The sequence below is a fragment of the Olea europaea genome, chromosome 10 (assembly GCF_002742605.1).
Source record: "Olea europaea var. sylvestris chromosome 10, O_europaea_v1, whole genome shotgun sequence".
In the NCBI taxonomy this organism is placed as follows: Eukaryota; Viridiplantae; Streptophyta; class Magnoliopsida; order Lamiales; family Oleaceae; genus Olea; species Olea europaea.
Genome location: NC_036246.1, coordinates 30,361,796 through 30,376,281, shown reverse-complemented (window position 1 = coordinate 30,376,281; position 14,486 = coordinate 30,361,796). Strand labels below are relative to the sequence as shown.

At 33.2% G+C, this 14,486-nt stretch overlaps 2 protein-coding genes and 1 long non-coding RNA gene across 3 annotated transcripts; 2 read left to right on the top strand and 1 right to left on the bottom strand.

The window, feature by feature from the left end:
• Positions 1–1,731: 1,731 nt before the first annotated feature.
• LOC111400516 (leucine-rich repeat receptor-like protein kinase PXC2) lies at positions 1,732–2,940 on the top strand. Its single transcript, XM_023027926.1, has 2 exons — positions 1,732–1,960; positions 2,270–2,940. The coding sequence occupies exons 1-2, from the start codon at positions 1,732–1,734 to the stop codon at positions 2,938–2,940; spliced, it is 900 nt and encodes a 299-aa protein (XP_022883694.1).
• A 658-nt stretch (positions 2,941–3,598) lies between these two features.
• Positions 3,599–4,351, top strand: LOC111400515 (receptor like protein 42-like). The gene has a single exon (XM_023027925.1). It carries the CDS (start codon positions 3,599–3,601, stop codon positions 4,349–4,351), a length of 753 nt encoding a protein of 250 aa, XP_022883693.1.
• Positions 4,352–8,598: 4,247 nt separating this feature from the next.
• Positions 8,599–12,758, bottom strand: LOC111401797. Its single transcript, XR_002704109.1, has 2 exons — positions 11,891–12,758; positions 8,599–9,232 (listed from the first exon to the last, which is right to left on the bottom strand). It is a non-coding gene; the product is annotated as an uncharacterized LOC111401797 (long non-coding RNA).
• Between the last annotated feature and the right edge of the window lie 1,728 nt (positions 12,759–14,486).

The window sequence follows — 14,486 nt, the reverse complement described above, 5'->3', positions numbered from 1 at the left end:
AGCGAGGTATCATCTCTTCCATAGTGATAGAGTTAATAAAAACTATCGGTCACTCAACTAATGGGAAATTTTATGTTAATCACTAAACAATATTTTGTTTCAATTTAGTCATTGAAGTATACTTTTGTTTCCTATTAGACTATAAGTCTCTTGTTCATATTCAAACAAATTTTTAACTTTTTTTTTTTTTAATTTTCAAACAGAATATATGACGTGTTGAACGAAAATTTGGCATGGCGTCAAGGGGGTGGTTTCCATGCCTCTCTTTCCTTTATAAAATGTAAAAAATTTAAATTTTACTAAAGAACAAAAGGTAAATTTTAGTGATCACTTTGAAATAAAACTAAGATCACTGGGTGACATGGAACTTCTTCATAAGTTAAGTGATTGTCTGTGTTTTTTATCGAAAAATTAAGCGTGTAATTGGGATAAATCTTAAGTTGTGTTTAATTATAAGTTTACTTTTTTTCCCTATTCAATTAAAGTTAAATATTAATTTCAACCATATATATTTACAAGTCCTACTCATTTATTAACCACACATTCCGTAAAATCCATTACAATTCCTTTTAAGCATTTACTAATAATTTCACATGAAAGTACACCCCTGTTTGTTTTTACTATAAATTTGATTTTTAATATAATTTTGATAAAAGTTGATGACATGTATAATTAAAAAGCTGAAAAACATTTATGAATGCCACGAAATGTGCGTGAACTTGACTTAAAACTTTTAACCTTTTTAGTTTAACCAAATGGTACATATAAATTTTTGGAGAATATTATCTAGAAACAAAGACCAATCGACACCAGAGGATGGGGTTTAAGAGTACTTAAAGAGACTATTTATTTATAAATAATCAATGCTTAAAAGTAAGTCTCAAGAGATTCTCTATTTTAACTTTTTAAAATAGTATGGGTTTGACTTTCTGAATTTAGAGTGTAAATCAATCTCTCTCTCTCTCTATTGTAAATATAAAATAATTACATTTAACAAGTTACAGATTTCAATACTCTATTTTTTAAAGTATTCAAATTACATTTAAATTGATTGACCATTGACATATAAAAAAAACTAAGTTAAATAAAATATGAGGAAAAATCCATAAATGTTTCTTAAAAAAGCAAAATGAAGAGCCAAAAAAGCGAGCATTATTGGAATGGATAAAAATTTTGGGTCTCCAAATTTAAATATGCTCAAAGAGACTCTCTAACTTTATTGATTTGTTCTCATATTTTATTTAAGTTAATTTTTTAACATTTTGGTGGCTAATTAAAAATGTTATTTGAATAATTTAAGAAGTAAATTATTTAAATCTGTGAATAATTTAAAGTTAAAATTAAGAGTCTCTTTAGCTTATTTTTTAAGCATTAGCTCTTTAAAATAATGAACATTTTCTATTTATAGTGTCTTTTGAAAATGTTCTAAATCAAGTCTTAATTCAAACTATAGAGATAAAAGCCAAATAGATTATGAATGGAGCCATATTGTTCTTGAATCTTGATGTAAAGAAAGTTATGCACAATTGGCTTTATTTTTCTACGTAAATTCATTAACTAATGCTATAAGTAGTCTGCTGAAATGGTGAAAAATCACAAAAGAATATCTGAAAATTCTTAGTTACAATTGTTCAAAAAATGATGGTTGATCAAAAGCTCTTTCAACATCTCCAATTGTTGGTCATTGTGCTATTATTGAGCTGGAGAGCCACTTTTGAGCACTCTACAAGAATGAAAGATGGTATCAGGTGTATAGAAGAGGAGAGAGAAGCTCTTCTCAAGTTCAAAGATGAGCTTATTGATGAATATGGCCGACTCTCTTCTTGGGGAAATGAAAAATATAAGGAAGATTGTTGCAAATGGAGTGGTGTCTCTTGTGATAACCAGACTAATCATATTGTTCGTTTGGATCTTCAAGGTCCATTGGACGGTGAATATGAGAGTACTGCACCTCTAAAAGGTAAAATTAGCATCTGGTTGCTTGAAATCCATCATTTGAAATGGCTAGACCTTAGTCACAATGATTTCAGTTATAGGAGAATCCCACAATTCATTGGTTCCCTAGGCAGATTATAGTATCTTGATCTCCACGGTTCTAATTTTATTGGAGAAATTCCACATCATTTTGGCAACCTTTCTGAATTGATTTCTCTTCGTCTTGGCTCATCTAATGATGGCTCACTAACTAGCACAAATCTTGATTGGCTTTCTCGACTTCATTCATTAAGTTTTCTGCTCATGGGCTCCGTTAACCTCACATTGGCAACAGATTGGTTTCAAACAATAACTAAGCTGAATCAGCTTAAATCTTTAGTCTTATCTTCGTGTAACCTGCCAATGGTACTTCCTTCCTCACCTTTCAATACTTCTAATTCTCTTTTGCAATTTGTGGTCGTTGGAAATGAGTTCTCTTCTTCACGGATATTTCCTTTGGTGTTTAACTTAAGCAGTAGCCTTAGTTTTCTTGACCTCAGTTCCAACAAATTACATGGTGAGATTCCAATATCCTTGGGGAATATGAGTGGTTTAACTTCTTTATTTTTATCTCATAACCAACTCACAGGGAAAGTGCCTTGTCCTGCATTATCTTCCTCATTAACATACTTAGATCTTTCTCGTAATATGTTTAATGGTACCATTGCACAATGCATAGGAAGCCTTTCCAAGCTCGAATCTTTGTACCTTGGCTCAAACAACTTTGAAGATGTAATCGCTGAATCCCATTTCTTTAATCTTTCCCAATTAAAATATTTGGACTTGTCTTTCAACCCAAGTATCTCGTTCAATATCAGTTTAGGATGGAATCCTCCATTTCAACTGACATCAGTAGATTTATCTGGTTGCAAAGTGGGTCCACATTTCCCCGCATGGCTTAGAACACAAACAACATTAGAGATTCTTGATATCTCTAATGCTGAAATTTCGGGCACCGTTCTCTGATTTTTTTGGGGAGCAAAGTCCAAAATTGGTGGGATTAAATGTATCACATAACAATTTCCAAGGTGTCCTTACTGATTTGTCGTCGAAGTTCTCTGCTTTTAGTTACATTGATCTGAGCTTTAATCATTTTAATGGTTCATTACCAATTTTGCCTCATAGTGGATCCGTATTGGATTTGTCAAATAATGAATTTTCTGGGTCAATTACCAATTTATGCAATAAAACTAGTGGGTATTGGGATTTTCTTGACCTCTCAAATAACTTATTGTCTGGGCAGCTTTCGAATTGTTTTGCAAACCTACCAAATTTAAAATATCTTAACTTGGCACATAATAATTTCTCTGGAAAGATCCCTTCATTAAATATCCATGCATCATTGCACTTACAAAACAACAGTTTCACAGGAAAAATTCCAACATCGTTGAGGAGTTGTACATCCTTGACTTTCATTGATCTCTCACTAAATAAGTTGACTGGTAAAATACCTATATGGGTGGGAGATACTTGGACTAAATTGGTCTTTCTGAGTCTCAAGTCCAATGAGTTCTTTGGTAGTATTCCTTCCAATTTGTGTCATCTTGCACACTTACAAGTGTTGGACTTCTCTTTAAACAAGATTTCAGGTGGTATACCAAAATGCCTAAACAATCTCACTGCTATGATTCAAGTGGATTCTAAGTTTGATGGGGCATTTCGTCTTCGATACCATGGAGGCTTCGAGAGTGCATGTGTGACATGGAAAGGAAAGAAGGCCGAGTACATAAAAACTCTCAAATTTCTGAAACTCATTGATCTTTCAAGCAACAATTTAGTAGGCCATATTCCTACTGAAATTACAAGTCTCATAATGCTAGTTGGATTGAACCTTTCAAGAAATAACCTGTCTGGATCCCTTCCTACAAATATTGAACAACTAAGATCTTTGGATTTTCTTGATTTTTCAAGAAACCACTTCTTTGGTGATATTCCTACTGGTGTTTCTCAATTGGATCAACTTGGAGTGTTAGATTTGTCATACAATAACTTGTCGGGCAAAATTCCGCAAAGCAATCACATACAAACTTTCAATGACTCTGTCTTTAAGGGAAACCCTGGACTTTGTGGCCTTCCACTTACAAAAGTTTGTCCAGGAGATGAAAGTGCTCAAGTGCCGAAGATCAATGATAATGTTCATGGAATGAAAGACCCAGATGAGGAGGAGGACCAACTTATCAATATTGGATTTTACATTAGTATGGTAGTTGGGTTCGTTTTTGGATTTTGGGGGGTATATGGAACTTTAGTGCTCAATAACTCATGGAGGATTGCATTTTTCAAGTCGTTGAATAGCATAATGGATTGGTTGTACATAAAGATAGCCATCAGCAAAGCCCGTCTCATAGAAGCATTTCACAAATTTGTAAAATTTTAGCTTGTGCAAAGTTGTCTACTATCTAACTTTTGCGATGCCTAAATGTTAGATGCTCTTGTTTTATAATTTTATCTAGTTGTGTTCTATCGAAAGTTGTATGGGATCTGATACGTGTGTGTGTGTAATAAAATATTTGTGTATAAACTTACGTATATAAGCTCGGCTCAATTAGATTGAATTCGTTAGTTATTTTCTCCCATTTCGACAAGCACCTGTTAGCGTCCCCTCGGGTTAATGTATTATTATCATGTTCTCAAACTAAATAATGAAAAAGATAATATGCAAAAATTTTAACTTTATGAGTTTTGATAGTATTGTGGGCACATGTACTTGATCGACTTTGTTGAATACAAGTAAGGAAAAACGAAAATATATGTAAATTGTATAAATGTGTTGTAGCAAATAAAAAGTAATAAAATTCAATCGTGTACTTGTGTTCGAGGATATCTCAAACTTCATAATTTCTTCAAAAACTTGTCATTTTTTATATTCAATAAAGAAAATATTGATTATATCTTCCCTTGTTTGATCACCATTATTCCTAAAATACATTTTTTCTTTTTTATTTCCAACCACACGTTCTTCAATAAATTAATATTATATTCAGATTCAGAATCTTTCCTTATTTTTTAACCACACATTTTTATCAAAATACTATTTCAGAATGCATTTTGGGGGGAAATGGACCTCAAACAAGTACTAGATATGAGTTGGCAATTGGTTTTTAATTCATAGATTAGTAATTAGCAAAAGATAAATAAAAAATTTATTTAACCCTTGTTTGGTTCGGATTAGGCCTGGACATCGGGTAGGTTGGTCCCGGTATTTCAATACCCAGAACCACCCATTATACTTCGGGTATTTCGCAAATGAAACCTTTCGGATCTTTGTAAATGTTGGAACCAAACTCGAACCCGAACCGTCGGCTTCGATTCAGTTTTGGTTCTACCCATAACATTTTTATATATATTTATTTAATAAATATTTCACATAAACCCGTTTGGTACATATATCTAATACGTTGCCACTCGAAAATATATGTGCAATTGAGAAACAATTAAAAAATCTTCAAAACACAAAATATTGGATATTAAAAGTCACAAAAAAGGAGAAAATTTAAAAAAAAAAATCAAAAAAAAAATTATAATTTAGAATAAATTACTTTTCTTAACAAATCTGTTTCGATCTCTAAGAGATGCATACTAGGCATATAATTTAATTGTGAACAATGCTTGAATTCTTCTACTTGTAAAACGAACTGATATAAAAAATACTAATTAAATACATAGCTAATATAATATCAAAAAATTATAGTCCACATATTGAACTCGCTCTGTTTGAATAAAAAATAAAATATAAATATTTAAAAAGAGAACCACGAACTTAAGATAACAAAAAGGTACAACACAATGCAAGCAATGAATATATCAAATTCAATTGTCACGCTTTATCAAAAAATTTAAAAAATCACTTAAATTTATTAATAATACAAAAAAGTAAAAAGCTTGAATTGCAAAAGAATGAATGCTTTGATTCATCAACTTATATTACAATCTATTTGAAATTTTTTATTTATAAAAAGCTCAAATTGTAAACATTAACATATCATAACCTCCAAGATGCAACAATCTAATGTAAGATGAAATGTAAAAAAGTAAGAACCAGGCTTATTTTTTAAGGTTAAAATTTAAAGTTTTAGACTAATTACTATCAAAATTAGGATTTTTAGGCTTTATATATTTTTCCAACCAATAAATTATAAATAAATAAATAAATAAATAAATATATATATATATAAAAATTGGCTTCATTCGAGTACCCACAGTTCTGGTTTAGAAACCAAGAACAAAACCGAACCCAGTCCGTTCTCGATTCTCAGTTCCGATTCCTAATTTATTTTTTCGAGAACCAGACCGAAACCTCCGATTCCAGTTCGGTTTCGATTTGAGAGATTCGGTTCCAGTTAAAATGCCTAGACCTAGTTTGGATTTAAAAAAAAAAAATTAGTAGATTTCAATAAGAATTGATGAAATGTATGATTAAAAATTGCGTGTCCCTTAAAATTTGAAATTGAAAATAAATTTTTAAACACGAGTTCTGAGCAAGAACCTACTCAAAACCTGTCAAGTTACATATTATAGGTTGAGAACTAAGGAGTCTAACTTGGAACATTCACATTGTTTTATTTTATAATAAAATTAAAAAAATAATAATAAAAACTGTTCATCTAAAGTTTATCAAGGGACCTTTTTTTTATGGCTTTAACGTTATTATTTACTTTTTCTCTTTTTTAGTTCGTTGGATGTTAATAAATTTTAACCAATAAGAATAAAATAAATAAAATTCTAGATTCCAATTTGAATTAACAAACAAATTAATAACATCTATAATCGACCACAGCCTTATTAATTGAAGTTATATTATATAGGTTGAGAATCAAGGTCTCTAATGATCCAGACGGTTAGAGCTCTATATGCATACTTTTTATTTTATTGATTATATGTTAATAAAAATTCATGAAAACAAAAATAATTACTAGAGACGAAGTATTACAAAAATAATTGAACAAAAATAAAAATTACAAGACGCAAATTTCTTCAAACAAAGGAAATTCAATAAAAGTTGAAAAAAAAAATTTTAAAAAAAAAAAATATATATATATATGAAGTAAATTGAGGATATATATATATATATATATATATTATCCTCAATTTACTTCTCTTATGTTTCAATTTACTCCCTCTCACTCTTGTATTCTGAAGCACACAGACAAGTGTTTCATGACATGCTCATCTGTCTTAACACAAATGAACGAGAAGTACCAATACGCTGTAGCGAATTGATGTCATTTCTTCTATATCCATGAAGCATTTACTAGCATATTCCAACTGAAAACTTTTCACAATTTTTTTTTTTTTTTTTTTTTTTTGATGGGTAAATGTAAAATTATATAGATTAAAACTCATGTACAAGTACACCGTGCATACTAAGGCTAACAAAATCCCTACTAAATCATAAGATGCACCAATGACAAAGTCTAACGACCCAAAGCTTTTCAGATTTAGCCCTAAAAAGACTTTCCAAGTGAGGCTCTAGTGAAGTTCTATTAGAATTACACCATAACATCTTCGGATGATAATTGTTGGGCAATTAGTATAGACACTTGAGCGAAGTACATCATTCCATCACCGTTATATAAGTTTACACAAAACTAATGCATTTACATATATTCTTAAAGAGAAACACAACTCACACACACGATCAAAGTATTGGGTTCTGTTCCCAGTCCTAAGAAATGCAAGAAGACAACAGTAAGAAAATCTTTTTTCTGGTTTTTCAGTTTTACAACACATTCTCAATTTATCTAAATCAATCGCTACTGAAGAGTGGAAAGTTTCAGAAGATTTTAGATACATAGATCTCATAGATTAAACAAAATCATATATCACAACTAATATTAGCCTGGGGAATAATTGCAATTGCAAAGCATTGGGATCACACCCTACTGACTGAATAGAAGTTTCTGGAAATGCAAATTTTAGTGATCTGAATTCTAATCCTTTTTACTAATTAATGCATTTTCAAGCTTTACATAATTCAAAATTCAGTAATTCTTAACAAGATATGGTTAAGTTTTATGGTTCAAACAGATGACAAAATCAATAACAATATCAAGGACATTGAAATATGCAGTTTGATAAATGAAAGAAGTTTAATAACGAAACAACACCATGTATCCAGCCTTTTTAACTTCAATTCTTTTCAATAATCTTGAGTGAAATTATGAGAAATTGTAGAAAAAAATAATTTCAGTTCTTATCTATAAAACTAGATCAAGAAAACCCATTTCACTTAATCAAAACCAAAAGAAGCATAATCTTGAGTATAGTGAAACCAAAATAATTAACAAATTTTTCCCTTTTTTTCTTATCAAATTAGAAAAGACATTATCATGGGCAAAGTCGCAAAATTAAATTTATGAACTGAAGGGTATAGTGAACTCGGATTCATTATTTCACATGCAAAGAAATAAAGAGTAACGACCCAAACTGGAAAGGAAAAGATGATTAACTAAGGGTAATTACTTTAGGACCAGAAGATCAATTACCAGCAAAGAAAACCCAAAAGCTACTTAGAAGCACACATCCGTCAACATCCGTCAACTCTAACGCTCAATATAAATGGAACAATGTTATTAAAAAGATGCAATTTGAAAGTACATTTATATAAAGCACACACGTTTATGCTACATATGAAGGCATAACTTATAATTAGAGGCCATCACACAAATATGGACAGAAGATTAAAAAATTTACATCACAGAACTTATAGTATTTACTTACCCTATTAAGCTCGAGTAATATGTCAGTTGAACAAGTGAAAACTATAAAAATAAAAATAAAAATAAAAATAAAAATAAAGATTTACATTAACCACAAAGAAATTACCGTAATAGCAGCTAGTTATGATAGCAAAATTAGCTGCATAAGTAGCTGAAATATTCAAAAGGCCACCTGTCATGGGTAACTATTTATTGGACCATTTATCTTTGATTTTATCTAATTTGGCTTGCATTAGTGGGCTGGCCCAAGCCCGGTTGTTATTTTACTCTATACAGGGTTGTATGGTTATGTTTTGGAGGGGTTGAACGTTGAATTGATCGTGGCTGCTGCTCGTTTTCTCCCCTCTTCTTCTGTGTTCTTCCCTCTTCTTCTGTGTTCTGCATTCTCCCCTCTATGGTAAGCTTCTTCTCTTGCTTACTCTTCTTCTCGGTTCTTCTTCTCCTCTTCTTCTACGCTTAATCTTCTCCCCAATTCTCTGTGTCTTCTTCCTCAGCTAAACCATTTTTTCTTTTGTAATTGTTAGTTTACTTGTAATCCACTGCATTGTAAGACAATCATCAATTAAGGGAATGAATGTGTTGATTTTGGTTGGCAATTAGCTGGTTCTTGTTAGTAATTCAATTTATGTTCCTCAATTTGGGTGATTGCAATTTATACTCAGAATCTTGTGTTTTTATTGTTAGTTATTTAATATTGTGTTCTTTAATTTGGATAATTACAATATCTTGAGTTTATAGCTGCTGGTTATTTGGTTGAGCTTGGTTGGAAATTAATTGGTTTTGGTTGAAATTGGACTCCAACCATAACAAGTGGTATCAAAGCAGGCATACACTATTGTGCAATTGCAATCATGGATACTAGAGCTAAAATGGTGGACGAGCACTTGAAGATGCCGGATTAGGAAATAGGGGATTTAGGTACATCCTTTAAAGCCCTTACCAGCACATCGGAGAATAAATTGGATTCCACAAATCAACACTCCACGTACTTGTTCATAAGCAATCGAAATTTGAGGGTGTCATGTTGGACTTGAATTGGAAATATGAAAATTTAGTGGCCATGATGACCCAAATGTCTTTAAATCTGAATATGGATCAGAAAAATAAAGGAATAGAGGGTCCTAATGTCAATTTCAATTCTGGAAGTGTGATAACTACACATGGGGATGGTAGTAATGTGAATGATGTTCATGCTAGGTAGTAATGTGAATGATGTTCATGCTAGAGGTGAATTTAATGAAAATGATAGACTCCCTAAAAATGATCTCCCTCGGTTTAGGGAAGAAAGTCCTAGAGAATGGCTGATGGAAGCGGGAAACTACTTCCAACTCCATCACGTTTCTGATGAATTGAGGCTAGGAATGGTTGAGAAGTGTTTGGAAGGGAAAGCTTATATATGGTTTTATGGATTCATGGCAAACAATCCTTATGCAGATTGGCGAATGTTCTCTAAGGAGTTGTGTAAGAGATTTGCTAAAAATACCGAAGAAGAAGTGTGTGTTGAGGGGAATACTGGAATTGTGGTCGCTCATAATGAAAAAGTGGCGAGTGAAGAAAAATTAGTAGTTCAGATCATGGATTTCATGTAGAAGATATCGCTTGGGGTAAGGTTAGGAGTCAGTCGTTATGGTCGGGACAAAGTTATAATCTATTGAATGCTTTTGCTAAAGGTGGAAATGAAGTCGAAATTGCAAGGATAGGAATACATGTGGCATATGATGACAATCTAATTGGTATTCTTGGGGTAGCAGATACATTGAAAGTAGAAGTTGCTGTGGTAGTAGAGGGCCTTGTGAAAATTGGCAGAAATCCTATTATCGTTACCAGTGATAATTGGATAACTTCTCAGGCTATTGCTAAGGAAGTTGGCAGTACATATGGTAGGGCAGAAGTGATACCTATAGGAAAAGTTGATGCTATTCTATCATTTCAAAAAGGTGGTAAAATTGTTGGAGAATGGGAATTTAATGCCACGCTAATTTAACTTGGTGATGTATTTGAAGTAACTCTCGATTCAAAGATGCTTACGGATGAATACGCAATTCAGGATCCGATCAAGGAAGATGAAAATAGAGCCCCTATACATGAAGAGAAATTTTTTGAGAAAGAACCAAGGCCAGAGGATATGACTCCTGATGAAGATGCCAACTATGAGTCTGAAGAGGAGCACAATGATACATATGTCATCATGCACTACTTGCTTAACCCAAGGATGATGAAGAGAATAAGGAAGCTGCTAACAACCTACAAAGAAGACATCCCGACTTTGAACCTTGAGGACAAGGTTAATTTAAGGAAAAGGGATGTCATGGGTAACTATTTATTGGACCATTTATCTTTGATTTTATCTAATTGGGCTTGTATTAGTGGGCTAGCCCAAGCCCGGTTGTTATTTTACTCTATATAGGGTTGTATGGTTATGTTTTGGAGGGGTTGAACGTTGAATTGATCGTGGCTGCCACCCGTTTTCTCCCTTCTTCTTCTTTGCTCTTCCCTCTTCTTCTCTGTTCTGCGTTCTCCCCTCTATTGTAAGCTTCTTTTCCTGCTTACTCTTCTTCTCGGTTCTTCCTTTCCTCTTCTTCTACTCAATCTTCTCCCCAATTCTCTGTCTCTTCTTCCTCAGCTAAACCATTTTTTTCTTTTAATTGTTACTTTGCTTGTAATCCACTGCATTGTAAGACAATCATCAATTAAGGGAATGAATGTGTTGATTTTGGTTGGAGATTAACTGGTTCTTGTTAGTAATTCAGTTTATGTTCCTCAATTTGGGTGATTGCAATGTATATTCAGAATCTTATGTTTTTATTGTTAGATATTTCAGGTTGTGTTCTTTAATCTGGATAATTACAATATCTTGAGTTTAAAGCTGCTGGCTATTTGGTTGAGCTTGGTTGGAAATTAATTGGTTTTGGTTAAAGTTGGGCTCCAACCATAACACCATGAATTTTTCCATGCTTGGATATCAATCCAAGTCCGACACTTACACTCCCTAATTTCAAACCCAAAAGAGACGAAAAGTCAATCAGATTTTCATAACACGAAATTTTAGGGGCTGATAGATTAACTAACTTTTAAAAAAAAAAAAAAATTGTGGGTTTCCAGAACCCAATTTCAATTCTCGTTGATACTTGCCAGGTAAACTGATTTCCAGAACAAACAATAAAATTATAAAGATATAGCCATTAGCCATACAGGACCTTGAGAAACTGGAAGACGTCGTCCTCTCTTGCCGTCGAATTCCAACCATGACAACCAGCGAAGCAGCCAGCGGCCCAGCAGGTCCTGTCCCCGCCTCACTCCTCAGGTCGATGGCTTGAAGCAGCAGCCACTAGCCAGCAGGTCTGCAGGGGCGACGGCAGCTACAGAGGGCTGGGTTTGTGAGAAATGATACATACGACTCATCGAGTTAAATGTTTCATTGGCCACTGAACTTTTTACCATGTCACGGTTTGCTGACTGAACTTTGTGTGTTGTCCCATTAGCCACTAAACTTTCCTCCGCCAGTGTCGATCACTCACCCGACTGGATGCCATTTGAATTGTTGCTGACGTCGAGGATGGAATGATGACGTGTCCGGTTAACTCATTCCATGTGGTAAATTGAGTCCCATTATTGCCAAATCAATTCCCCGTCATCGCCATGTCAAAAAATATTCTAGAACACATCTTTGACGTATAAAACCAAACACGAGTTTGTCTATGAAATCACCAAACCCTAAGCTCCGGAAATCAATTTCCCCCAAATCAATTCTCTCTCTTGAAGTCGCCGTGGTCCTCAAATCCATTCTTGTAGCTCACGTGGTATCCCAAATGGGTCGGTTTCGAAAGTTGAAGAAACCAGATGTCTCGGTGTTGTTAAATGGGTCGTGGATAGTTGCTGTTGGGGACTCTGGGACAAGGTTAATGGTGGTTTCTTTGTTAGAGTTGGTCTTGGGTTCCGAAGGGATGCAGAAAATCAGAGAGGATTTTTTTTAAGGGACATACTGATTATCCAACCATTGTTGATGAAGTTGGATTTTGTGTGCGTATGTGAAAAATCTGCCAAAATTGGAAGATGCACAGCCACGATAAATTATGTGATATCAGTTTGATGTTTTTGATTTTTGGTAATGTTGCTGGAAATTATGTGGGGCACAGATTCTTATCGTCCTCTTTCTGTCCAAATACGTCCCGAACTTCTGTCACCTTTTTTTTTTTAGCCCCCGTTTGGCCCCCATTAATTTCAATTCTATTACGTTTCATTTTTCTCATTCATATTTTTAACCATACAATCTTTCATAAAATAATATTACACGAAAATTGAAAATTTTTTCTTCTTTTTTAACCACATATTTTTCAAAAAAATACTATTTCACACATTTTCGTTTCTCCAAAATGGGGGCTAATGGATGGAGAGAGAGCAAGCATTAAAATATGGAAAATGTTGTATGTGTACACCTTATGATGTATACATAGGCTTACACCTCCCTCATGTGGAGCCCCCTCCATGTGAGGGGGATGTAAGCATGTACACCATTGTGTACAAACAGCACAACACTTAAGATCTAGTGTTGCTCATGTTATAAATTTGGATTTACCATATTCGTGGGCCCCCTCCATGTAAGGGGGGGAGGGGGTGTAAGCCTGTACACCATTGTGTACAAATAGCACAACACTAAAGATCTAGTGTTGCTCATGTTATAAATTTGGATTTACCAAAATGAGTTCAATATACAGCTTTAGTCGCTGAACTTGATGCAATCAAATGAAAATTATAAGGGTGTGTTTCGTTATATTTATTTTCCATGAAAAATATCAGTTTTCCATTCAAATTCTTACTTAAAGTGTTTGATTGCTATTTTTTTCCATGGAAAACATTTTCCAACTTTTGAAAATATGTCTGATTTTCCTTGTTTTTAAGGAAAATATTTTCTTTGGGTAGATGTGGTTTTTATTTTCCACAAAAGATGGAAAATATTTTCTTTTATAGATAATATTTTCCATGTCATTCAAATACACTCTAACTGAACACCAACAGCAATTTGAAGAAACTAGAGAAAATTTTTGAGTAAGAAAAAATTTACTAAAGATAGGGAGGCTAGGAAGAAGCAAATCAAGAAATGCATCTTGAGTGCATTCAGGGGTGAAATACTACAGACTCTTGTTCATTAACTACACAGTAGCTCTGTGATTCAATTGATTCTTAGTTCTCCTTGAAACGGTCTTGTTGGAAATTACTATAACCAGACCATTGGTATCAAAGTAAAAGGTGTGAAGTAGTAGGAATTTACTCACAATCTGTCATACAATTAAACCACATTAACAAGAATGGATGCAAACCGTCAAATAGAGAACAACAAACTGTGGCCAAACTTTAAAATATATATATTTGCTACTATAGTATATATTTTGGGAATTAATTAGTTATCAAATGATTCAACCCTACTCAACTGATCAACCCCGTATCCAAGTCGAGAACTCCAGCAGAATCAAACTATATCAAACTGGTTGAACAATTAAATCATGTTACGAAGGTCATTCAAATGAGACACAGGATTCTGTGAATTTCTGTGAATTAATCTAAGTGTTGGGAGGAAGAGTACAATTACAATTCCCAAAAGAAACCATGTAAATAAATATTTTTCAGATTTGTAAAACCCATAAATGTCATATGAATAGCAACTTCAAAATTTTCAGATACGGGAATAGCAACTGCAAAACCCAAAATAGCAGCTACAAAACCCATATGTGTCAGATGAATAGCAACTACAAAGCCCAAAACTTTAAAACCCATAAGCTTGAAATTTATCCTCAT

What these genes read in the sequence shown, in the direction of transcription:
- LOC111400516 (XM_023027926.1), top strand. Translation starts at nt 1,732, where the DNA reads ATGAAAGATGGTATCAGGTGTATAGAAGAGGAGAGAGAAGCTCTTCTC. An exon ending in GAGTACTGCACCTCTAAAAG is followed by an intron (nt 1,961 to 2,269) that starts GTAAAATTAGCA and finishes CATTGGCAACAG; the next exon opens with ATTGGTTTCAAACAATAACT.
- LOC111400515 (XM_023027925.1), top strand. Translation starts at nt 3,599, where the DNA reads ATGATTCAAGTGGATTCTAAGTTTGATGGGGCATTTCGTCTTCGATAC.